The 27,115-nt window shown below is 50.1% G+C and overlaps 1 protein-coding gene across 1 annotated transcript in view; it reads left to right on the top strand.

Moving 5' to 3' along the window:
* The window catches only part of LOC146859903 (kinesin-like protein KIF18A), a 391,179-nt gene that overhangs the window by 76,996 nt on the left and 287,068 nt on the right, over positions 1 to 27,115 (top strand). Inside the window, exons 3-4 of the mRNA XM_085643641.1 lie at positions 11,505 to 11,662; positions 11,914 to 12,018. Of these exons, the coding sequence (XP_085499767.1) occupies positions 11,505 to 11,662; positions 11,914 to 12,018 (263 nt within the window). The remainder of the gene's footprint in view (positions 1 to 11,504; positions 11,663 to 11,913; positions 12,019 to 27,115) is intronic.

Raw genomic sequence — 27,115 nt, 5'->3', positions numbered from 1 at the left:
CTGAACTAACTATAACGGGGGAATTTCAATGGTTTTTTACGAGTGAAATGTCCAGCTAACTATAACATGTGTGAAACCTATGGTTTTTTAAGTGAATTTGTAAGGTTTTTTAAATGCTAAGTTATGTATGTATTATTACATTTTTTCTATATTTATTTTTCAATAAACTACCTTTGTATATAGATATAGATTGACTGTATCCTGTAATGGCTCGTTTAAAATGTTTTTAAAACATTTTTTAAGGTGTTTAACCGTGTGTGCAGCGCGCGCGCACCTCGCGATTTAAAAAGAAAAAAAAATTAAATGTTTTTTTTCACCCTTCGGGGTCCTTCAGGGACCCCCTGACAAAGGTTAGGGGGTCAGGAACTCTCTACCCTGCCCCCTTTTCACGTTCTCCACCTTTCTTTTTCCCTGTCGCACACAAAACACACACAATGGCGGCCGACACTTCCTGATTTTGACCGATTCGAATGTTGACTGACATGTAACCACCAATCAGAATTACGCTCGCGCACGTTGGGGTGCACGCACCGTGCGCGCTTATAGATATTTATGTACTTTTAACTGCAATTGTCTCAGGAACTACTGAACAGATTGACACCATATATGCAAAAGGCACATGCCTGACCTGAGGACTACCTCTCTGCAAAATGTCAAGTAATTCTGTTCAGCCGTTCGGGGCTGTACTTTCGACTAAAGGTCCTATGGGAAAATGCATGGGGAAAACGCGTTTTGGGACCCCCCTTTTTTCTCAGCCCCCGCTTGACGAATCACCCCGAGACTTTCAGGGTAGGAGCTGAGCGGAGCGCCCCATTAGTTTTGAAAGTTTCGCGAGGACTCGTCAACCGGCGCCAAAGTTATTCAAAATAGAATTTTCAGATTTCCTATGGAAACTTGGTCCTAACTATAACTATCTACTGGCGACCGCCAGTAGATTTTATATTTTTATATATATATATATATACATATATAAACTGCTCCCAGTTGAAGACACCACACACAACGTTCGATTTCACCTTTTCAACGTTGTGTGTGGTGTCTTCAACTGGGAGCAGTTTCGATTGGAATATTGTGTGGTCCGCTCTGACCACGAAGAAGAACACCCCACTGTTGAAGAAACAGGTCCGTGTGCTCAAAGGCACAGAAAACGGAACAACGTACCTGTTTGGAGCGGCGTCACGAAAGCAGCGAGCTGGGACTCTTCCTCACAACGACCCAACGGGATCATAATTGGGGAGGCAAAGGTAAAGCGACATCCACTATGGACAGTATTTTGCCAAGAACTGCATTATCCAGAATGCCTAGCAAGTATGCGCCCAGTGGGGCGGGACTATAACTCAAAATTACCTTGATAAACCGGCTAGCTGCTCCTTTCCCCCTTACACGCCAGCCAGTGAAAAAGGAAACACATCCGAAACGCGTATGGCAGATATGATGTTACGAGATGCTGTGAGGACTTGTCTCAGCCTGCTGTTGCCTCCCATACAATAAAAGGTGAAATCGAACGTTGTGTGTGGTGTCTTCAACTGGGAGCAGTTTCGATTGGAATATATATATATATATATATATATATATATATATATATATATATATATATATATATATATATATATATATATATATATATATATATTATACAATTACTTTCTCCATAGATACCTTTTGGTACCAAGGGCATGGTAACCTGGAAAGGCCTCTGTGGACTGCAGTATGTAGTAAGCGACCCTTGCAGACCTCGTACCCCAAACTTGCACCACGCAGCCTGCGTGTTTTGGTGCAGCTAAAAGTGAAGAGTTGACATGGCACACATCCCCGTGTACCATGCCTGCCCAGCACTGCATGAGGCATATGTAAGTCACCCTTAAAGCAGGATGCTCTATCTATACCTCATGTGAGGACCTATCTGCATAAGCTGACGGGCCCCTATAATATCTAAGGCCCTTCTTAGATATTATAAGTGCCCAGTAAAGCCATCCTGAGTATATGGACGAGAAACTGGTCATGACGAGTTTCCTAGTACCATAATGGCTTTACTGAATCCTGGGTTGTTTGGTATCATACATCTCAAAATAATAAACCTGTACTGATTCCAGTGACGAATTTTGTTGGACTTGGCCCTTTTTGCAGGGTCATCCCTGACATTTGGCCTTCCTCCTGGTATTTTTTCTGACCAGGTGTTGGTTGTTTTAGGACTCTGGGCACTTTATCACTGCTGTCCAGTGTATAGTGCATGTGCTCTCTGTGGTAAACGTGGTAAGATTGGTCTACACCTGTTTGGCATATTTAATTTACCTATCAGTCCTCAGTGAAGTGATATCTCATATGCCCGGGGCCAGTAAATTAAATGCTACTGGTGGGCTTGCAGCGCTGATTGCGCCACCCACCAAAGTAGCCTTTCAAACCTGTCTCACGCCTCTGCCACTGCAGGGCCTGTGCGTGCAGTTTACTGCCGCTGTGACGTGACCCATTGTGGGAATATAGAGAGACTGACTACGAGGGCAAGTTGTAAGGGCGCTGTGTCCCCCTTGATTTATTGCATGGGTCAATAAAGTCAATAACATATATGTTCGTCTCCGTCGTCCTCTGCCACCAAGGTCGAAACTGGTTCCCTGTTCCTCTCTCTGGACCCGGGTACCGTGGGGCGTGGTCTCCTCGTTGAACGGTGATATGGAGCCGGACCAGAGACCCAAAACACAAACAAAAGAAAGGCACTGGTCAGTGCAACTGGGGTATCACAGTTTTAGCAAAAGGTTACACCCGTGGTGGAGTCCTATATTTCTGGAGTGCCGATTCCAGGAGGTTGGACAGGACGGGGGACCGTCACCAGAAGGTCTAGGAGGGGGGGGAAGAAGGTTGAAGGTGTGGGGAAGGCCAGGGGAATCTCGGACGCTCTCGGCAGGTCTGATGCCGTGCTCCCTCTCTACCCTGCCGGCTTCTTTCCTCCCGCCCCGCTCCCTATCCCGAGGACCCTGGTACGCACCTGTTCGAGCCACGTCCCTCCCGTGGGGCCGTGGCGGGGCGCTGCGTCCTCCACACGAAGTCTTGGCTCCTCTTCTCTCGAACCGCACACCGGAGGGGTTCCCAGCACTGGTCTCCGCGTCTCTGTCGGTCGGGTCAGTTGGCGCTCGCTCTCTTCCGGGATCGACGTTCCGCCCGCGTCATCAGGAGGCTCCCTCTTGTTGGTCTCGGGACTGCGAGACTCCGCCTCCACGAAGAATGGGGCTGGCGAAGCCGGCCAAGCCGCGTCGGTTTCCTGGTACGTGGCGGGGAAGTCATAGCCGCCAGAGGGCTGGAATGAAGAAAGAAGGGGCGGATCAGGGACACACTCGGATAATATCTCAGCGGCTCCCGGCGCTCCCCGACACACCCCTCCCCTAGAGTCATCCCGATCGGGGAGGACAGGAAAACGAGAGAGGAAGTCGGCATTGGTATTAAGGGCCCCCTTACGGTGGTAAATGTCAAAGGTGAAGGGTTGCAATGATAGAAAACAACGCATAACTCTCGGGTTGGTGCCCTTGTTTCGAGCCAGCCATACCAGGGGAGCATGGTCCGTAAAGAGGCTGAATCTGCTGCCCTCGAGGTAGTACCTCAGTTTCTCCACAGCCCATTTGATGGCCAGACACTCCTTTTCGACAGTGGGATAGGTTCGTTCCCTAGGGAAGAGTTTTCGACTAAGAAACAGGATAGGGTGTTCCGCTCCGTCCATGGTTGTCTGCGAGAGAACCGCACCTATGCCGACATCTGAAGCGTCGGTTTGTAGGAGGAAAGGCCGAGAAAAATCGGGTGAGAGTAATACGGGGCTGTGTGATATGGCCGATTTGAGATCGGAAAAGGCTTGTTGTACCGCAGGGGAGGGGGATAACAACTCCCTGTTCTTGACGTCCTTTCTCAAGAGGTCAGTAAGAGGTGCCGAAAGGGTTGAGTATTGGGGAATGAAACGCCGATAATAGCCCAAGAGGCCCAGGAATGCTCGCACTCCTTTTTTTGTGGTGGGAAGGGGCGCATCTGCTATGGCTCTTGCTTTTTCCCTCTGAGGTTCTATACAGCCATTACCCAGTAGGTACCCTAAGTATTTCACTTTGGAAAACCCAACTCTCGATTTTCTCGCGTTGATATGCAGCCCTGCTTGTTCAAGGGCCCCCAGAATGTGCTGTAGGTGGTCTAAGTGTTGGTCCCACCGTGAACTGTAAATGACAATATCGTCTAGATAAGCGGACGAGTAGCCTTGATGGGGTTTCAGAACATGGTTCATTAGACGTTGGAATGTAGCTGGGGCGCCGTGTAGCCCAAAGGGCAATACAGTGAACTGAAAAAGGCCATCGGGAGTTGTGAAGGCTGTTTTCTTCTGGTCTACCTTACGGAGGGGTACCTGCCAATACCCCTTGGTAAGATCTAGTGTGGTGATGTAGTGGGCATCTCCTAGTTGTTCTATCATTTCATCGACTCTAGGTGAGGGATACGCATCAAGAGTCGAGATGGCGTTCACCTGTCTGAAGTCAATGCAGAACCGGATACTGCCATCAGGTTTGGGGACCAGAACGATCGGGGATGACCACTCACTGTGGGACGGTTCGATGACACCCATCTCCAGCATTTTCTGGACTTCCTGAGTCACAGCTGCCCTGCGATGTGCTGGTATGCGATAGGGTCGTAGGCGAACCACTTTTCCTGGCACGGTATGGATGGCGTGTTCCACTACGGAGGTCTTCCCTGGCTGATCTGAGAACACGTGTGCAAATGGGATCAGCCTATTCAATAATGATGTTTGCTGTTCGGGTTTTAGGTGTTCATTAACCACTAAGTCTTCTAAGGTGCTATTTGTCGTGTCAGGGAGGCCTACCAGGAGGTTAGTGCGACTGGGAGGGAGGGGTCCTAGCCATTTTTTTAAGAGGTTTATGTGGTAGGTTTGTGTACGATTGGGTCCAATCGCCAATCGGTAGGTGGTCTTCCCAAACCGTGCCACAACCTCGAAGGGCCCTTTCCATTCTTTTTGAACTGAGGTCAGGGATTTCGGTAAACTTACTAACGCCCAATCCCCCAGCTGTAGAGAACGCCATTTCTTCCCTTTATCATACTGGGTTCTTTGTTTCTCTTGTTGTTTTTCCAGGTTGGTATGCGCAAGGTCGCGCAATTTAGCCAGATGTGACTTCAGGGACTGACTATAGTCCAGAAGGTCGCGGGCATCGTTGGGTCTCTCCTCCCACGCCTCCCTTGTCATCTCCAGCAGGGTTCGTGGTCGTCTGCCGTATAACATCTCGAAAGATGAACACCCCAGACTGGACTGGACCTGTCCTCGTATGACGTATAAGGCGAGGGGAAGGAGTTGATCCCAGCGCCGTCCTTCTAAGGCCAACATTTTTTTAAGGGTTAGCTTTATGGTCCCGTTATATCGTTCCACTAGACCGTCGGTCTGTGGGTGGTAGGCCGAGGTTCTTATCTGTTTAATTTGGAGGAGGGCACACACCTGTTTCATCAGTCTAGATAAAAAAGGGGTCCCTTGGTCTGTCAAGATTTCGCGCGGAAACCCGACACGGGAAAAGAACTCCAGCAAGCGATCAGCAATAGCCGCAGTGGTAGGAGCTCGAAGTGGAAAGGCCTCGGGAAACCTTGTACAATAGTCCACCAATACTAGAATGTATTGGTGGACTTGGGTAAAGGACCTACAAGGTCCATCCCAACACGCTCAAAGGGTTTACCAATGATAGGCAAGGGTTGGAGAGGAACGGCTCGTGGTCGATAGGGGTTCTTGACTTGGCAGATGGGACACTCTTGACAGTATTTTCTTATGTGGGCATAGATACCCGGCCAATAAAAATCCCGTAAGAGGTTCTGGGTCACCTTCTCTGGGCCTAGGTGTCCCGCTAAGAGGTGAGAGTGGGCATAAAACATGATTTGTTCTCTAAACCTTTGGGGAACTAGTAACTGGGGGGATTCCCCTTCTTTGGCGATTCTATACAACAACCCATTTGTTATCTTAAAGAAGGGATAGAGTGCTTGGGGGTTTTGGTCGTTGTTTCGGGCTTGTTGCCACGCGGCAGCAAGGGAAGGGTCGCTCGTCTGGGCCCACTGGAAGCGATCATCCTGTTGCCAGGGTTCCTGGGTGAGAAGGGTCGTCTGGCCCTCGGAGTGTTCGGAAAGGGAAGGTAACAAGCCGGTGTGTTCCTTCAGGAGGGTCATGAAAGACGGGTTGTCAGTACCGAGGATCAAGAGTTCCGGGAGTGTATGCAAAACCCCAACAGAGATGTTGAGGGGGGGATTGTCTTTATAGACCAAGGGAACTTGGGCTGTGGGGTACTCCTTCACGTCGCCATGGACGCATCTAATATGTGTTTTCCCACCTGGAATGATCTGATGCTTCCCCACCAGCCTCGCATGAATCACTGACTGACGACAGCCAGTATCCAGGAGGGCTTCCAAGGCATTGCCATTTACTGACACACTTACGTAAAAACAGGGCCCTGCCTCCGCGGTGTAGAACAGGCTGCGGGGAACGCAACTGACGTCCATGGGTTCGTCGACATGCTTCTTAGGACAAGTCCTGGCAATGTGGCCCCAACCCCCGCAGTCGAAGCATTGCGGTTCCCGATGAGGAGGTAGGTCGCCTCGAGGTGGAGGTATCTTTTCTGCGTCTCTGATGGGTCTCAAGGGTTTCCGGGGTCCGGGGAGAGCCCGGGAGGCTCTATCCGTCTCTCCATGCGGAAGACGGGGTTGGGCCCGGGAATAGGATGTGGCCATATCCACCGCTTGTTCTGGAGTTAGATGGGAGTGCTGCCTCAACCACCTTTGCGTGGGATAGGGTAACGATTCAATAAATTGTTCTAAGTAGATGGCCCTCATGATATCCTCCTTGGTGTTTTCGGTGGGTTTCAGCCACTTGTCTGCAGCCATTTTCAATTTAAAATATAAGGTCTTGGGGTTGTCCCCTGGGGCTCCTCTTTCTTTTCGGAACCGCATACGGTATGTTTCTGGATCTAGTCCGAGGTGATCCAATATAATTGTTTTCACTTCTTCATAGGGGGTCACCCCTCCTGCGTTGGCAACCTGGTGGGCCGCTTGGCCCTCCCCTGACAACAGAGGTGCCAAAAAGAAGGGCCACTTTGCCACCGGCCAACCGGAGGCCCGTGCGGCCCGCTCGAAATTCATAAGAAAAGCATCGGGGTCTTCCCCCGAAACATATTTTTGTAGGGAGACCGTGGGCGGAGAGGAGACGGTTCGGGTTTCTCGGGACCTGCCACCCCCCTGGGTGGCATCCTCCCCCACTCGTAGCAGGGCGTCCATTTGTCCCTTGATCATGTCTTTAAACAAGTCCCTGTCGGCTTGCGCAATGGTGACCTGTCTCTCCATGGCCCATTCTAGTTTCTTCTGTCCCTCTGCTAGGAGCTGAATCAAGGCCTCCATTATCTTGCAGTGGAGTGTGGACTCCTATCTGGCTAGCCACTGTGGGAATATAGAGAGACTGACTACGAGGGCAAGTTGTAAGGGCGCTGTGTCCCCCTTGATTTATTGCATGGGTCAATAAAGTCAATAACATATATGTTCGTCTCCGTCGTCCTCTGCCACCAAGGTCGAAACTGGTTCCCTGTTCCTCTCTCTGGACCCGGGTACCGTGGGGCGTGGTCTCCTCGTTGAACGGTGATATGGAGCCGGACCGGAGACCCAAAACACAAACAAAAGAAAGGCACTGGTCAGTGCAACTGGGGTATCACAGTTTTAGCAAAAGGTTACACCCGTGGTGGAGTCCTATATTTCTGGAGTGCCGATTCCAGGAGGTTGGACAGGACGGGGGACCGTCACCAGAAGGTCTAGGAGGGGGGGGAAGAAGGTTGAAGGTGTGGGGAAGGCCAGGGGAATCTCGGACGCTCTCGGCAGGTCTGATGCCGTGCTCCCTCTCTACCCTGCCGGCTTCTTTCCTCCCGCCCCGCTCCCTATCCCGAGGACCCTGGTACGCACCTGTTCGAGCCACGTCCCTCCCGTGGGGCCGTGGCGGGGCGCTGCGTCCTCCACACAAAGTCTTGGCTCCTCTTCTCTCGAACCGCACACCGGAGGGGTTCCCAGCACTGGTCTCCGCGTCTCTGTCGGTCGGGTCAGTTGGCGCTCGCTCTCTTCCGGGATCGACGTTCCGCCCGCGTCATCAGGAGGCTCCCTCTTGTTGGTCTCGGGACTGCGAGACTCCGCCTCCACGAAGAATGGGGCTGGCGAAGCCGGCCAAGCCGCGTCGGTTTCCTGGTACGTGGCGGGGAAGTCATAGCCGCCAGAGGGCTGGAATGAAGAAAGAAGGGGCGGATCAGGGACACCCTCGGATAATGTCTCAGCGGCTCCCGGCGCTCCCCGACACCCATAAAGTCATTGTCACGTGTGTGACACCCCTTTTACTACTTTGGGCTCACACCTACTGGGAACTACCAGAGTGCGGCAGAGTGAGGAGCAATGCCGGAAGTCAGGCAGAGCGAAGCCTCGTTGTAGGCGGGCGTCTCCTAGGAATACGACCGCCAGAGACCTCGCTCCTGGTGCTTTGCTGGCCTGCAGCCTTTGGGGGTAACCGTAGGAGCCATTGAGGGCTCCAGGGCCTAAGTATCCCAACGCAATGCAGAAGCCGCGGGGATGAGATCTAGAAGGGTCATTTTAGAACTGACAGCCAAGGAAGCGGCGAAGACAGCGGGTGAGTGCCTGGGCAGGGGGTTGGGGGGGGGGGATCCTGGTGCCTTTTGCTCCGGGCCGCGCTGTCATGTTCTCGGCCCTGAAGGCCCACTGGCATTCCTCTTTTGGATGCAGAAGGAGCACCAAGGATATTCCCGTATTTGTCCCCCAGGTTCAGCTGTGGTGTATGCTTAATGTGATTGTGATTGATGCATAATGTGGTTTATGCCTAGTGTGATTGGTGGGTAATGTGTTTATGCTGGGTGTCTTTACCAGTAGTTACTGGTTGTTTTATTACTTACCTGTTCTAATGGTGATGACCGTGGCCCGACTGGCCCTGTAATGTATATAATCCCCTGTAAAGTAATACCTAGTGCCAGGTGGCACACTGCCTATATATGATTGCATTCAAATGTGTTTTATGAGTAATACAAAGGCTATTGTTTATATAACCTTGTGTGGAGTTTCTTTTGTGGTGTGCCTAGTGTGTCGCTGCTGTGTGAGTGTGTTGCGCAAACACTTTACACATTGCCTCTGGGATAAGCCTGATGGCTCGTGCCAAGGGGGTGAGCAGGGGTTACTTCCTTGCTCTGACTAGAATGGTGGTTTCTGCATGGCTTAGGCGCATGCCCTAGCCAACCAGCAATCCCATTTCTAACAAATGTATTCCATGCACTCTGGGGCCCCTTCTAGAGGTGTCCCCTGAACCAAACCAACCACTGTTGGGTTTCTGACTGGTGAACAGCAGCCTGCCCTCACGATACAAGTTTCTGGAACCCTTGGGTGGGAGCCTTCTCTCCCAGGGCCCAGAAACGAAATCCTTTCCTGGACTGAGGTGTTCATACCTCCCCAGGTCAGGAAGAACTATCTGTGGCAGGGGAGTTTCAAATGCCTTGCTGCCTTTGCAGCGCAACCCTCAGCCTCTCCTGCTATCGGGACCAGGCCCCCTCCTCGTCTCACCCCCTTTTCAGTGGGAAACTTTAGCAAGCCCAGAAGGTGTGCCCACCCTATAGATGGGGAGGCGAGGTGAAACCCGCTCCTTAGTGCCCGCCATCTTGATGATGGGAGGCGCCCCCCAATCAGGATCAGGGATTGTGTCCACTCCCCTACGTGGGGTGAGCACACTGAGGGTGTAGATTTGGTGAGGACTGATCCCGCCACTTCTACAAAGACTTGAGAGTCCCAAGGATGGTGGCCCTGCCCACAGAACAAGATTCAGCCCCTGCGGGACCAAGAAACCCTGCTTCAAGACTTGCCTCCCGTCGACTTGTGTCCCGAGGGTCCATCCATCCTGAAGTGGTTCCCCAGCAGTCCTGATCTCCAAACCATTGAGGGGTGTCACCTCTAAGGTTCCGTGACTACTCCTGCAGTCTCTTCATGATGAACCTCCCCCCTCAACCGCGACCGTACCTGTAAGCAGGTTCCCGACGTCGAAAGGCACCCGTGTGTCCTGGTGATCCAAAGTGTCCAAAAGTTGAAGGACATCTTTACTTATCTGCCCAACGGTTGGTTCCTCCCGGAAGACTTCTTGGACCGAGCCTGCATCCTAAATCCAAAGATGATAGCTACCATAGGATTGTATTGGGCTCCTGACACCTTCTAATCACACTGCACCCAGCCAACCCTATGCCGCTGTTGGTGTAGTCTTGGTGCTAATGTTTGAACTCCTTTGCCATCACCTTAACCCTAGGAGCTTGTCGCCACAAACAGAGTGGCCCACTCGTGAGCAGCCACTGACCGAGGTGTCCCACAGGGCCCCATTGGATAACATTGGCACCCTGCAGTCTGCACCTGGCTGCCCTATTGCCACAGGTGGTGCAATTTGAGTGCTGAATTGGACCTTTGGGAAGCTTGGTTCTACCCCCCAAAACTTAGTTACCAAAATTGTTTACTTACCTGCAAACCTAACACTTTGGTTTTCTCTGTAGGACTGTATGGTGTTTTATTCTGAAAAATTGTCTGTGTTGAATCTGTCTTGTACTGCAACAAAGTAACTTGGTCTTCACATGAGTTAACCTGCTTGCTAATGTACTACAATGCACACACTGTGTGCTTATGTTTTTTGCAAAAGTAGAAAAGTAATTTAAATAACTACCTGTATTCTAAAGAGCTTACAACCCATTAATAGGAGTGGCCTTTTCAAAACACACCAGACATCTCAGCAAATTATTTTGTCATGATTCTTTGCAAGGCGGCTGAGACTGATCAAACTCAGAAGGCAAGCCCATTTAATGGGATGATTTGAACAATGTAAGATATAATTACTCGGACTTGAGCTTGATGTCACAAAGGTAAGTTTAAGACAATATGCCATTCTACACTCTAGCTCCTCATCCCATATTTGCTCTGGCTGCCAACTATTTATGCCTATTAGGATCTCAGAAGGCAACACACCTGCACAAACTTCCTATCGTGTTTGCACATAATCACCACTCTTATTGAAAATATAAACATTTTCTACTACATGTCTGCTTTTGAATTTGATATCAGTCCAAAGTGGTGGATGTATCCATATCCAAGTTAACTCCTCTCCCTAATATACACTTTTCTTGTCATCAACGTGTAAGTAGATTCTGTTTCCATTACAGTGTGAAGTTACCAATCTGCCTCTATTCTGCCTTGCTCTAAGGTTTCCTGGACGGTCACTTTTTGCATTCTAGTTTCCAAAGTTTAAGTTTTGTTATTAATACCCAAATCAAGCAGGGAATGATTAAGATAGTAATGAGCCCCTAGCACAATGAAATAAATAATTTTACAAAACCTGTGATGTGTTGTTAGATGCTCCAAAAACTATCTTGGTAAATGATGTCACGTAGTCTGAAGTATGTCTACTGTATGAAACAAATGCTTCTCTTCTTGTCATTTAGTGTTTGCTTATGGGGCAACAGGGTCTGGAAAGACCCATACAATGCTGGGATCCCCGGATGCACCTGGAGTAATGTTTTTGACCATGGCAGAGCTCTACAAGCGAATTGAACTAATTAAAGAAGAGAAAATATGCAATGTTGCCCTTTCCTATCTTGAGGTAGGTAGCAAAGTATAAAATGGTTAATGTGTATTCCTCCAAACTTTTTTTTGACAGTGAAGCATGTTGAATTTGACAAAGTAATCTTTGCCTGGACTTGTGGCATTCTGTGTAATAAAGAAAGGCTTGTCACCACAGTTGTGTATATGGTCTTGTGATGTAAGAAGAGTTGAACTAAAATGAACATTAATCCGAACATGAAGCTTGGCAATTTTATTTCTAACAGTTTTTCTTAAATTTCACTTATTTAGGTATACAATGAACAGATTCGTGATCTTCTTGGACATTCCAAGCCACTGGCTGTTTGTGAGGATGCTCAGAAAGGTGTTGTAGTTCAAAACTTGACATTGCATCAGGTATTTAAAATGAAAATGCATGTGTTATTTATTGATGCATAGATATTGACAGTTGAAGAAATAAAGCGCAGCGCATACCACTGGTTATGTTGAAACAGAGTTCTTGGAGAATCTGTCCTCAACCACTGGTAGTAATCCACAAGCAGCAGGCAGTTCCCCAGACAAATGTATTATTTTAAAGTAAAGCAAACAGCATAATAAAATTCCCAAACAAAATGTGAGTAATAGTAAAACAATTTGAGGAGACCACAAAATTACTAAAATGGGTACAGTGAACAGACGTTTTGACTTTTTCAGGCAGAAAGCACCAAGAAAACATAATGTGTCAATCAGAAGTATCACTCCTTTGTTGACCGGTTGATATGCATGATTTGAGACTGACCGTGATTGAGCTGAGGGAGGGAATAAGTGGGGGTTATCTGGTAGACCAAACTGGTCGCTCTGGTTAAAGTTTTCACCTACTGACCTGATTTGTTTTCTGGAGTTCCCAGTCCTCCAGCAGAGCAAGGATCGAATCTGAAGGTTTTTATCTTTGGGCTTAGTAACTTTTGTTTCTTCAAGACTGACCTCTGTAGATGGACATGGCACCATGAAGCTTGTTACCTTCACTGTAAGGTCATGCTGTACCCTTTTTTCAGTGCAGCAAAAAGCTTTGTGACAATTTTATTTTTTTGTTGACCACTGAATACGCATCCTCCCCTGGGAAGCATCAGCTCTTTGTCTGCTGAAGGTAGAAGAAAGTGACTGAGTCCAACCTTTCTCAAAAACAGATGCAAAAGTTACTCCTGGTCAATCCTGCTACCCACACGTTCTCTGGATTAGTTTCTAGGCACCAGGTACATCTTAGCCAGGGTACTTGTCGGCTTGGTCTTCTTGGAGTCATGAGTACTCCTTTTTGTGTCCCTATAGCAGCTCAGAAGGCCAGCCACTTGGAGATTAGGTACCGTCCCTGGGCGCATGCTTATGTCAGAAGTCCTTGAATCGTCATCCTTGAGCAGTGAAGCATAATCTTCCTTAAAAAAGTATTCTTCTCAGGTCAGGAATTTTCTGAGGTGATGGTAGTGAGTTACACTGTGCATTAGCCAGTGTTTGGAGAATTGTCTATAACCAGCCCTGGCTGATCTTTCCCTGTAGTATTTGCACCTTCTTTTTCAGGACGTCCTTAATCCATTTAATACAAACCTTCACAGTGGTCTTCAACTCAGGATACTTTCACCCTATTCCACCCATGGGAGTTTTGTCACTTCCTCTAGTCTTCCTTTCTGTTGTAATTGCAGACAGAGTGCCTGTTGCAATCAGCAGTTGCAGTTCCTGGCAGTCCCATTTTATATTTCCACTTCTAAGAAATAGCTGTAAAAGCGATGCTTAGCATTGTCAGCCAGTGTTGTCTACTGTGTGGGTGACTAGTGCCTGCTAAATTGCCAGTGTTAACCCTGTTCCTGCCTTCCTGCTTCCAGAGGCCAAGCCATAGTCTCCCAGGTGGATAGTCGTCAATAACCCAGCCAGGCATGTGTATTCAGTCTCTGAAGCACAGCTTTGGGACAAACCAGTAATAAACCAATTTACTGTCAGACTGCAGAAGGTACAGTTTTAAGAGATCTAGGGGGTGTGCACGCCAGATGGCCGCACTTGTGAGAGGCTCCCGCAGCCCGGGAAAAAATCCACAAGTATCCTGGCCAAACATCCGCGATCGAACGTCTGAGGAACTGTAAACTTGCTTGGAGGTTTGCAGCCGGCTGGCGTGATACTTGATGAGCAGAGAAACCCCTTCTCTGGGGACAAACAGAGATGGAGGCCGGCGTGGGGAAGAAGAAAGAGGAGCCCGCAGGCCTGAAGACACGTTGCTGTGAATGGTGTCGTTCCCCTCCTCCCCTCGCCCCCAAGGTGCAGATCGAGAGAGTGAGCTGCAGAGGGACATCAACATGGCTGATTCGGTGAGAGGCGCGGGCAGCGGTCTGGGAGGCGATTGGAGGACAGACGCCTAGTAAGCAGTGAGATCCTCGATCGGAAAAGGTGAGCAAGATGGATAGCACCAAGGCCCGCATCAAAGCAGCCGGGAGAACAGGACCCAGAACACACCTGGGAGGTGCAGGAACAGGGTGTACCCGAAGCTGAGTGGCACGACGGAACACAGGTACTGAGGTGGGCACTGGTGGCAGTGAGCGACGCCCTGGAAAGACAGGGTGGAAGGGGGCCTTAGCTCATGTACAAGCACTGAGGAGACACTGGGCCCGCCCGGCGGCACTGGGAGCGGCAGGCCCCACCGTTCAAAGATACTAGCGGAGGCACGAAACAAAAGTGAACTCTACCAGGCGAAAGGGGGACATAGAGAGAGAAGGACACCCCTTATATAACTAGGGAAAGACGGGAGGATATGCCGCAAGATCACAATCTAGCAATACTATCGCTATCACAGAGTAGAAACTACTCTAGAGAGGACACACATCGACTTCCATGCCACGGGGCGCCTCACATATCAGCCCCAACTGGTTAAGAGGCGTTAAGACCAGCTGCGCTTGCACTGGGCAAGAGGAGTACTGCCCTAGGCAGCAGTGTGGTCGCCATGTAGCAATACGCCATTCACTATTACAGAGCAGAAACTACACTAGAGCAGAAACGCATTGACTTCCATGCCACAGTGCGCCTCACATATCACCCACAACTGATTATGGGGCGTTTGGACCTGCTGCGCTTGCACTGGATAAGAGAAGCATTGCCCTCGGCCCTGGGCAGCGGTGAAATACTGCACCAGTGGGAGCGCGGTGCCAGACAAGGAGGGAGGCTTTAGGGCGAGGTGCAGCATGCTAAAAGCTAACACTATCTACAGAGGAGGAGGAGGCCTAGAATGGGCAGGACAGGCCGCAAACAGTCGAAGCTCTCCTTCGAACCAAGGAAGACAGGGCGATCCCAATTCAGAAACGCGGAAGGTGAGGTGGCAAGACACCTCACCCCCTCACCTCACCCCCCCCCCCCCACTGACCTAGACCCTGCAGAAGATGATGTAAAGACCCTTCTGTTGACCATGAAGCAAAGCCTAATGTCCATGGAAACGAAGGTGGACTCTATGTGCACACAGTTTTGCAGCGTCAATCTTTCTGGATTCACTATGCTGTGCATTATTCCGCGATCTGGTGGTTGGGTCCGGATTCGTAGTCTTACATTTGTTTTTTTTTTTGTTTTTTTGTAGCCCAGGTGGGCGTCGACGTCCCACCATTTGGTTCACCTCTCGTGACGTCGTCGTGCTTCCTGCGGAAGTCCCACCTTTGGGGCGCCATCTTCAGATTCTTTTTTCCGCCGTTGGGTCTGGATCGTCATCGAGAAGCTCCAGGATTTCAATCGAAGGAAGAAGGAGAAAACGCGTGTTTCATCGAGAAAAAACAACTGAGATAATCAGAGAGGAATAAATTACATCCGGGACGCGAAGAAGGAGGAATTCCCAGGAATTTTCTTCGACGCCCTTCGAGGATGCGCACTCAGAGGCTCTGAGCGCAATGGACAAGACACCATTCAAATTCTGCCCTAACTGCCACCACAAGTTCGCGCAGAAGGACCAGCATCCGGTCTGCAACCTTTGCCTACCGATCGACCACCCGGGCAAGGACTGCAACGCCTGTTCAGCTTTCGCGCCGAAGACGCTCCGAGTGAGAGAACGCCAGAGAAGAGCTAACTTCAGCATGGAAGGCAAAGGTAAGGCCCCGTCGCTTTACGATCTGGGCCTCTCCATCGACGATGAGGACAACATCGCCGAAGGACCCGACAGCCTCACGGTCGCAGAGACCGATACGAAAATGCCTGATGAGGTAAGAGAATCGTCGAGTTCAAAACCCCCGAAAGGGCCTCGAAAACCCGAGACAGACTCTCGAAAATCCGAGTCAAAGTCCTCAAAAGGAGCACCGGCGCCGAAAATTTCAACGACCAAGGGTGGATCCATGGACAAAAGGCCGAGCGGATCCTGCGAGAAGGACTCCCTGGTGCCGAAGGACGCCGAAAGGCTGAGTTCGTCGAAAGCAGCCCACGAAGCGGGCCGTTCGACGCAGAAAGACAGGCCAGCGTCGACGCAAGCTCCGTCGAAAAGAGCCGCGGTCGACGTCGAAAGCATCTCCGAAATTGAGAAGAAGAAGATAAGACTCGAAGCGGAGATGGAGAGCATCCTTCAGAGGAAGAAGGAGTTCGACGCCAAATTGAAAGAATTCCGAATTCCAACGACTCCGTCGACGGACGTCGTCGAGATCGAGGAGCAGGACGAATTCTACGCCGAAGGGCTGCCGAGGGATCCTGAGGAGGAGGAAGAAGGCACCTACTATGAAGGCGAAGACGAGGAGGCCGACCAGCAGTCGTTCTACGGCTCGGCGCCATCAACCACTCACGAACTGGATTGGCTAGATATAGACGCCGAAAATCCCGAAGAGCCCGTGGACACGTATCCTTCGAGGCCTTCGCCGCCAGACGACATCGGGGTGTATAATATGGTCGTCAGGAGTGCTGCAGCAGCCTTTGGGGTAAAACTGGACGAGGAGAAGCCGAAAGCAGATTTCCTTCTCGAGACCCTGCTCCCCATTCAGACGAGGAGCCAGTTCCTTCCCATGCTCCAAAGCGTAATGAACCAGGGGAAGGAAGCCTTTAAGGAGCCAGCAACATGCCGGTCCATCACGCCCAGGACGGAGAAGAAATACAAGCACTCCTCCCTGGACCCGCCTTACATCAAGGGAGCGGTCACTGCCGACTCCATCATCGCTTGCACGGCCAGGAGAAGGGCCAACATGCCAGCGACCTCGGGGCCACCCCCCGATAAGGAAAGCAGGAGAATGGACCTCACTGGAAGGAAGGTCGAAAGGAACGCGGCGATGCACTGGCGCATGGCGAACTCCAATGCGCTTCTCAATCGACACCAGTACCAGCACTGGGACGAGATGGGGGAGTTAGTCAAACACCTCCCTGAAGAGTACCGCCAAAGAGCATCCCACCTTGTAGAAGAGGGTAAAAACATAGCCAACTCATGCATTAAAACTGCATTGGACGGGGCGGAAACTTCCAGCAGGCTAATGGCTATTGGGATCACCGAACGAAGACAGGCCTGGCTGAGAATCTCTGGATTCAAACAGGAGGTGCAGAGCAACATATTAAGCACCCCTTTCAACGGGGAAACACTGTTCGGGGCAACAGTGGACGAAAAACTCACCCAGCTGAAGAAAGAGAACGAGACAGCAAGGTCCATGGGGGCCCTACAGTTCAGGGGAATGAGAAGAGGCACTACATCTAGAAGACCCTACGGTAGAGGGGGTAACCAGCAGGGAACATCGCACCAGACGTTCCAGCAGGGACAGCAGGGTGAAAGTCACGGCCAGCAAGGTCAAAGTCACGGCCAGCAAGGTCAGCAAAAACAAAACTGGCAGTACCAGCCAAGGGGCCAGTCCTTTCGCGGGAGGGGAAACGGACGTGGCCAAAGGAGACGAGGGAGTGACCAACCCTCATCGAAGTGACTCGGCACGCATGGGGACGCTCACCCCCAACATACCCCCAGGGGTGAACCGCAATACAAAAACAACAAGGGGGGGGAAGAGACCCAATCGCCTACGAACATCCAACACCCGTAGGCGGAAGGCTGGGCCTCCACCTACAGGAATGGCAACGTATAACCACGGACAAGTGGATACTGAACGTCATACAACACGGTTACTGCGTGGACTTGGAGGGGACGCCCCCAAACAGAAAACCAAGACGAAGGCAATGCTCAGGTCAGGAGCTTGCTCAACTCAGAGAGGAAACACTGAAGCTGCTCGAAAAGAGAGCCATCGAGCCAGTGCCTTACAAGGAAAGGAACAAAGGGGTCTACTCGAACTACTTCGTGGTACCAAAAGTAGACGGAAATCTCAGACCCATCCTGGATCCTAAACAAATACATCAGAACACAAAAGTTCAAAATGACATCACTACCGGAGGTGCTGCCCCAAATAAGGGACGGAGACTACATGTCCACCGTGGACCTCAAGGATGCCTACCTGCACATCCCAATAAACAGAAGGCACAAAAGACTTTTAAGATTCAGCATCAACCAGGACCATTACCAATTCACGACCCTGGCCTTCGGGCTAAAATCAGCACCAAGGGTATTCACGAAATGCCTGTCGGCAGTCGCAGCATACCTACGAAGAAAGGGGATTCATGTGTACCCTTACCTAGACGACTGGCTGATCAAAGCAAACACCCACGAAAAGTGCGAGAAACACGCAGCGCAGGTGACAAAGACACTGACGAACCTGGGGTTCTCCATACACTGGGGGAAGTCATCAATGAAGCCGGAACAGGTGAAGATTTTCCTGGGAGCAAAAATCAACACCATAGACAAGACGGTCGGACCCAGCGACAGGAGAGCAGAAGCCCTACTGAGAGAGACGAGCCTCTACCAGAAGGGGCGAGTTCTGACAGTGAGCAAGATCATGGGGATGATGGCGTCCTGTATCCACCTGGTCCCAAATGTACGGCTTCACATGAGACCATTCCAAGAATGGCTACAACAGCAATGGTCACAGGCAAGCGGAAGTTGGGAAGATCTAGTGGTTGTTACGCACGCAGTGCACGAAGAGATAACTTGGTGGAACAGGGACACCATAACTACAGGGAAAAGCCTGGCACCACCAAGCCCAACTGTGACCATCACCACGGACGCATCTCAAAGGGGATGGGGAGCACACATGGACCAACTCAGAGTGAGGGGTCTGTGGGCTCCGGCAGATGCGGTTAGACATATCAATTACCTGGAATTGAAGACTGTCCTGCTAGCCCTGAAGGCATTCCAGAAGCACCTGTACAACCAGAGTGTTGATTCAAACGGACAACACCACAACCATGTTTTATATCAACAAACAGGGTGGGACACAGTCGTTCCCCCTTTCCACTCTGGCACAGGAGATTTGGAGATGGGCCATACCTCTCAAGATAGACCTGCTAGCGATTCACCTACCAGGGAAGGACAATGTGGAGGCAGACTGGCTAAGCAGGCAGACCTCAGCTTCACACGAGTGGGAGCTCAATTGGCACGAAACGCAGAAGCTTTTCCAGAAATGGGGAACTCCCACAATAGACCTATTTGCAACACGCCAGAATGCAAAATGCCGAAGCTTCGCGTCCAGGCACCCAGATCAGCAGTCGCAAGGGAATGCCCTATGGATAAGCTGGTCAAGGACATTTGCCTACGCTTTTCCGCCGATACCACTGTTACACAGGGTGCTCGAGAAATGCAGAACCAGCAACATGACACTGATCCTGGTGGCACCACAGTGGGCAAGGCAGACTTGGTTCTCCCAAATTCTAGAAATGGCTCAAGGGAATCCCCACAGATTCACAAGAAGAAAGGACCTGCTCTCCATGCAGAACGGAGAGGTTCTACATCCAGAGCCAGAAAGCCTCAGCCTGGCGGCATGGCTCCTGAAGAGTTAGAGTTTGGGGACCTTAGATTGCCTCCAAGCACTATGCGAGTGCTGCGAGAGGCAAGGAGACAAACTACACGCAAATGCTATAGTGCAAAATGGAAAAGATTTACAATATGGTGTGGCAAAAAAGGCCTGCAGAATAAAATGACAAAGGACTCAACAGTGCTGAGATACCTCACGCACCTTCTGAAAAGTAACCTATGCTCCACCTCCCTAAGGGTACACCTAGCGGCGATAGTAGCCTACACAAGAGGGGAGAAGGGTGGAAGTTTCTTTACGTCGCAGGTAGTAAAGAGATTCATGGAAGGAGCGAAACGAATCGCGCCACCTAAAAGGTTGCCGCCGCCGGCATGGAACCTCAACGTGGTCCTGACGGAGCTTATGAAAGCACCATTTGAACCCATGCACAAGGCATCAATGCAAATGTTGACTATGAAAACGGCATTTCTGGTAGCCATAACCTCGCTACGCAGGGTGAGCGAACTGCAAGCACTAACGCTACAAGAGCCCTACATACAGATTCACAAGGACAGGGTTGTCCTGAGAACGGACCCACACTTCATGCCTAAAGTCGTATCGCATTCCATTTGAACCAGAGTATTCAGATACCGAGTTTCTTTCAAAACCCAACTTCGAACGCAGAAAAGGCTCTACACACTCTAGACGCTAGGAGAGCGGTGATGCACTACATTGAGAGGACCAAGGAGCACAGAAAAACTCAGCAGCTCTTTGTGTCCTTTGCATCAAGCTTCATGGGAAGACCAGTGACAAAGGGCACCATTGCTAGATGGATTGCACTGACTATGCAGTTTTGCCACAAACAGGCAGGACAGGAGCTAACGGAGGGGCCTCAAGCTCACTCCACAAGGAAGAAAGGGGCAACCATTGCCTTTCTGGCAAACACGCCCATTCAGGACATATGCCTGGCGGCAACATGGGCTTCGGTGCACACGTTCACCAAGCACTACTGCGTGGACATACAGATGAACAAGGAAGCACAAGTAGGACAGAAGGTGCTTCAACACATATTCACCGACCAACGCTCATCTACCACCCAGCCGCCACAAAGATAACAAACCGCTACAAAGTCTATGCACAGCATAGTGAATCCAGAAAGATTCATGCTGCAAAACGAATCGTTTCTTACCTGACGGTGTAGTTTTGCAGCTTGAAGATCTTTCTGGATTCACTAGCGAACCCACCCACCTCCGCCAGGAAGATGAGGCTGGAGGAAGAGGGGGAAAAACAGAGAACTACAGAAGGAATGAAATACTACAGAAAAGTGGACATATACTTTAATCATTCGCCTAGGGTTAAAGAAAAAAAAAAAAAAACGAGAGGAAAAAAAAACCCGAAGATGGCGCCCCAAAGGTGGGACTTCCGCAGGAAGCACGACGACGTCACGAGAGGTGCACCAAATGGTGGGACGTCGACACCCACCTGGGCTACAAAAAAAAAAAAGAAAGACTACGAATCCGGACCCAACCACCAGATCGCGGAATAATGCACAGCATAGTGAATCCAGAAAGATCTTCAAGTTGCAAAACTACACCGACAGGTAAGAAACTATTCGGTTCACTTTATGGTGCACAAATTTGGAAAAGCATGACAGTAGGCTACAGGAAGCAGAACACCGAGCTGAAGAACACACCTGAGGGGAGGAGGGGGCAGCTATTGCAAATGGAACGTCTTCTCAAAATAATCGTGGCCAAAACTAAAGACTTGGAGGCGCGCTCCCAGCGCAATAATGTTCACATCAAGGGAATACCGGTAAGTACAAGCACAGGGTGGCTGAAGGACTATGTGGAATAAGTGCTGCTCACCCTTTTTGGCGCTGGAGCGTTCTCCGCTCAACTGTTGGTCAAGAGAGCCCATTGTACGTTGCCCCCAGCCCCGTGGGAGTTCCCCTTCCCAGCCAATCATCACCAGGATCCTCAATTACTGTGTTCTCGATGTGGCCCTCCGACTGTCCAGAGAAAAAAAACAGATAGAATTTGCTGGCAACAGCATAGCGAGCGATCCAGAGTTTACTGTGGCGGTGCAAGAGGACAGAAAAAGTTCTTACCCATCAAAAAGAAACTACGTCAGGCCCAAATAGACTATGCAATGTTATACCCGGCATGCCTCTGCATCACCCACCAGGGGAAACAATACTTTTATACCAACCCTCAACAAGTAGAAGATTACCTAAAGAAGTTTATCCGAGGCTCGGCAGACAGAGAACCTGGGGGAGCATCAAGGCGTTCACCATCGCCGCTGTCAGGCGTGGGGTTATAAACACTGACCAGGAAACTGAAGTAGCACACGACCCAGATACCCCGCGACTACAAGACAGGAGATAACCGAACTAATCAACAATAGACTGCATCGGACTAGAACACATCCCTAAACCTTTCTTCAATTCCATGAGGATATAATGTGGCGCCATCAAAACAACTTCCCCCCTCCACTCCCTAACTCTACTATCTTTCTTCTTTATTTCTTGAATTACTCATTAGAAAGTAGTTCTTTAGTCATTGTTGACCCAAATGGGACAGTCTCTTGTGAGAGACACTGGTTGGGGGGAAGGGAGAGGATTCAATTCCCGACAAGTTGGGGAAGTCGTTGTAGTTGGGAGGGGAGGGAAGATTCATCCAATCAAGATGTGGTACACGATGTCTGATATGAATATCCAAGAGTCATGCTGGCATAGACCTATGGGGAGGATGTCCATCAGATGATCAAGAGATATACCCGGTACCCAACTAGTGACCACTCAACAAAAGTTCATAGGTCTAAATCTTCTAACTTGGAACATTCGGGGGCTGGGAAATCCACGAAAGTGCAGGCAAGTCCTAAATTACCTGGGTATACACAATATCCACATAGCCATGCTACAGGTAACGCATTTGAGGTCCGGGACAGAACCACGATTTGCATCTCGCTGGGCAGAACATTAGAGCTTCTTCTCGTACTCCACATATGCAAGGGGCACCGCGATATTTATCAAGAAGAACACGCCATACGTGACAATGGGAGCTTTGCAGGACACACAGGGGCACTTCAGTATCATGTGGGGAAGATTAGCTACATATTCAGTTACCCTGATGGGCTGCTATGTCCCAAATATTACCCTTTCTTCTTTAATATCTTATGGGACAAGGTGATGGTTATAGGATCCACTTATATGGGGGGTAAGACTTTAATACCTCGCTGGAGCCCCACCGAGATAGATCCAACCACCAGCCCCACTGTAACACAACCACACAAAAGCAGCTACAACATAAAATAACAGACCACCAGCTGATGGATGCATGCAACACCTTCATCGCCAGTTAGAAGAAGGCACTCATTATTCTGCAGTGCACTCCACATGGTCCAGACTAGATTATTGGATTATCTCTGGGGTTATGGGAACCTGGGTGGCACATGCATAATATCACACATGCACTTTCTCAGATCACTCCCTGGTGCGACTTGTGCTTGATCCCCCGACTGTATACATGCCGCTCGCGGCTTTGCAGCTTAACCCAACAATGTTGCTGGACAATTCCTTTAGAGAAGAGGTGGGACAGGAGATACGTGAGTTCTTTCAAAGAAATGGCAAGTCGGTCTCCCGTGTGGCCACAGTGTGGGAGGCGTTTAAAGTCACCATGCGTGGCATGTGTATTTCGAAGGGGGGAGGAGTGTTGCGTGATATAAGGAACACCCTTACCCGCATGGAATCTGACCTTAAGCAACTGGGTCAGCTCGTGGAAGCTCTGGCGGGGTGACACTAGCTGACCTTAGGGATAAAATAGCAGAATACCAGGAAACGGCAGAAAGGAAATGTCTATTCCGCAGCAAATACTTCAGAGCTTGTAGCTATGGAGAGGGAGAAAGATAGGGGAAAGCCCTGGTGGAACAGAAACGTCATCCTAGATTTTCCAATTACGTACTAGAGATATAACATACACATGACACAGTACATAAGGTCACAGAAGCTATCTTGCAAGCATTCACAAACTACTATACCGAACGGTACGCGTCCAAACTGATACAATCCACTCTGCTGGAGACCTATTTAGAAGATGTGGCACTGGGGTGGCTGGGAGAGGCTCAAAGGGACTTCCTCTCAGCCGAAATCGAGTAAGATTAAATAAAAGCGGCGATAATGCAGCTGTGCTATGGTAGAGCCCCGGCTCAGACGGCCCCTCGGATGAGTTTTATAAAACATACATCGAACACTTGACACTAATACTTAAGCAGGTATACATAGAGGCGGGTATCCTCTCTATGACAGTGCGAGAGGCGACAATTGTCTCACGGTTACAACCCAAGAAATCAAGCAGCAAATGCGAATCCTATAGACTGCTTTTGTTAATCAATTGCAATGTTAAAATATTGGCCCAGGTGCTCGCCAACAGATTTAGTCTTCTGATGAGCTCTCTAGTGTTGCGTGACCAGGCGGGATTTTTTCCTGGAAAATCGACGTCGCATAATTTCCGAACTCTCTTCTCGATGCTACAATCGTGGGCCCGCAGATAGAGGGGATGGCGGTATTTCTGGATGCTACCAAAGCATTTGATTAGGTGGAATGGGGATACCTACTGGGAGTATTGGAACATATGTGTATGCCGTATGACTTCCTCTCATGGATTAAGCTGCTGTGCCATCAGCCTCAAGCGAAAGTACTGATCAATGGAGTAAGCTCAGCCCTGTTTGTACTATCGTGGGGAACAAGGCAGGGCTGCCCACTCTCACCACTGCTCGTCGCACTGGCGGTGGAGCCACTCGCTGCCAAGTTGCGTTAGCAGTATCGGGACTATGCCATATGTTGCCACATATTAGCATTTCTCTATGCAGACAATGTAACAATCTATGTGCGGAATCCGCAAATTAGTCTGAAACCCATATTGTGAGAATTCATGGTGTTTGGTGGGATCTCGAGTGTTAATATTAACCGGGAAAAAACGCAGATCTTCCCACTTACTGATGCAACTCAAAAGTATACTCTTGACTACCCCATCATTTGGTGTCAGACGGATCTGGGGATAGTGATTACCAAAGATAGGAGAGAGCTCATGCGGCCAACTATGGGCAGACCCTAGCCTCCCTGATAGACATGATTACGCAGTGGATAGCCATACCACTCTCAATGGCAGGCCGAATATCACTAATGAAAATGGTGATAATGCCTAAACTATTAAATCTCTTCATCAACATACTATATATCCCAGGCCGGCACTTCTTTAAAACACTTCAAACACAATTAAGCAGGTTGGCGTGGGGAGGAAAACAACCTAGACTCAAATGGGACACCCTCACACGACCCTTCTTACAGATGGGCTTCGAAGCTCCTGACATGAAACTTTATTACCTATGTGCGCCAGCGCACTTCGCAGTATACCTGGGCCAACGTGAGCATCGAGGACACAATCAAGACCTTGGGCACAACATCCTGGACCCCTCCCAATCAGGATTCTGCAGCAACCACAGCACCGAGACCGCCCTCATCGCTGCCACAGACGACATCAGGATCATGCTAGACAACGGCGAGACGGTGGCCCTCATCCTCCTGGATCTCTCCGCCACCTTCGACACCGTCTGCCACCGCACACTACGCACGCGCCTCCACGACGCAGGGATCCGAGAGAAGGCCTTGGACTGGACCACCTCCTTCCTCACCGGCAGAACTCAGAGAGTCCGCCTCCCCCTGTTCTGTTCCGAAGCCTCCAAGATCATCTGCGGCATCCCACAGGGATCCTCCCTCAACCCGACGCTGTTCAATGTCTACTTGGCACCACTAGCACGCATCGCCCGACAGCACGACCTCCACATAATCTCCTATGCCGACGACACGCAGCTGAGCCTCTCCCTCACCCAGGACCCTCTCACCGCCAAATCCAACCTGCACCAGGGAATGAAGGCCGTCGCCGACTGGATGAAGGAAAGCCGACTTAAGCTGACCTCAGACAAGATGGAGATCCTCATCCTCTGGCCCAACCCCTCAGCATGGGACGACTCCTGGTGGCCCGCATCACTGGGGACACCCCCCGGCACCTACCAACCACGCACGCAACCTGGGAGTCATCCTCGACTCAAAACTCACCATGACCAAACAAGTCAACGCAGTCTCCTCCACCTGCTTCAACACCCTCCGCATGCTCCGCAAGATCTTCAGATGGATCCCGACAAACACGAGGAAAACAGTCACCCAGGCCCTAGTCAGCAGAAGACTCGACTACGGGAACGCCCTCTACGCCGGAGCCTCGTCCAAGCTCATCAACAGACTGCAAAGAATCCAGAACGCCTCTGCACGCCTAATCCTCGACGTACCGCGCCGCAACCACATCACCCCACACCTGAGGAACCTGCACTGGCTCCCCGTAGACAGAAGAATCTCTTTCAAGCTCCTGGTCCACGCACACAAGGCACTCCACAAGACCGGCCCAGCCTATCTCAACGGTCGACTCTCCTTCTACGTACCCAACAGTGACCAATTCTTCCAAGGTAATGAACCAACACCAATCTAGTTATTCCTATTTGTGAGGCTTCGCCAGGTGCCAAAGCAGTCACACCCACATTCCCCCAGGAACTACCAACGCTGGGACCCCTCCATACCATACTGCAGTGCACCACACCATACTGCAGTGCACCACACCGACACACGTGGTCTCACTTCTCTATCGCCAGACACAGGCCTCCTTAACAGATGCCCCTACCTATTCTGAACAACAGTGGGACGTAGACTTGGGCGAACCCCTCACAGATACGAAGTGGGAGTATAGCGCCGACCAGACCAGGAACATATGGACTAATAGCCGCCTGCGAATTATACATTATAAATTCTTCCATCACATGTATTACACTCCTGCTAGACTGCATGGATATCAGATGAGGGAAGATAGTAGATGCGATAGATGTAGACAAATAAATGCAGATGTTTTACATTTAGCCTGGGACTGCAAATCCCTAAAGGCGTACTGGCAGCGTGTCCTGAAGGCACTAGGAGAGATGATAGCAGCTCCACTGCCAGAATCCCGGGCTTAGCGTTGCTAGGATACACTGCAGAAGTTGAGGCAACACATAGAAAATTCACAGCATTAGGGCTTTGGCTAGCTAAAAGAAGAGTTGCTTGCAGGTGGGGAAGAGGCAGGGCTCCCAAATTCAAGGTCTGGCTACGGGACATCATACTGTGGCAAGAGCAATCCTTGATATATGCAGAGCTCCTCCCGCCTTCTTTTAAACCGAAAGATATATGGGACCCGCTGGAGGTATATTTGATGGCCCGCCCATCCCACCTTGAAAATTCAATACCCGCTGCTATCAGGAGTCAAATGAGATCTTATGAGACAACAACCAAATAAGTGCATAGGAGTAGTGAGAGTTGGGGAAGTGAGTGAGTGAGTGAGGGAGGAGAGAAGGAGATAGAGCATGGTGTAGGAATGGAGAAGAGGAGTGGGAAATCCCAGATTGTAAAGGATTGTTGATGAGACCTACCTTAGTTTAGAGATAGTATAAAGAGGATTCTGCTATGTATGACTACTGGAATCAAGCTATCCTGGCTGATGAGGGCTGAAAGCCCGAAACCGGTCCTAGGATGCTTGTTTCCAGTCCAGGGAGGACCTGGCTTGGCAGTTCGGGCTGGACTGTTCCCATGGGGCACAGGGTCAAGACTGATTTGCATATGGCTGGGTTCAAACTGG

Source organism: Triturus cristatus, chromosome 3_1, assembly GCF_964204655.1.
Source record: "Triturus cristatus chromosome 3_1, aTriCri1.1, whole genome shotgun sequence".
Lineage (NCBI taxonomy): Eukaryota > Metazoa > Chordata > Amphibia > Caudata > Salamandridae > Triturus > Triturus cristatus.
Note: the sequence above shows the minus strand (reverse complement) of the source record. Positions and strands in the feature narration are given on the sequence as shown.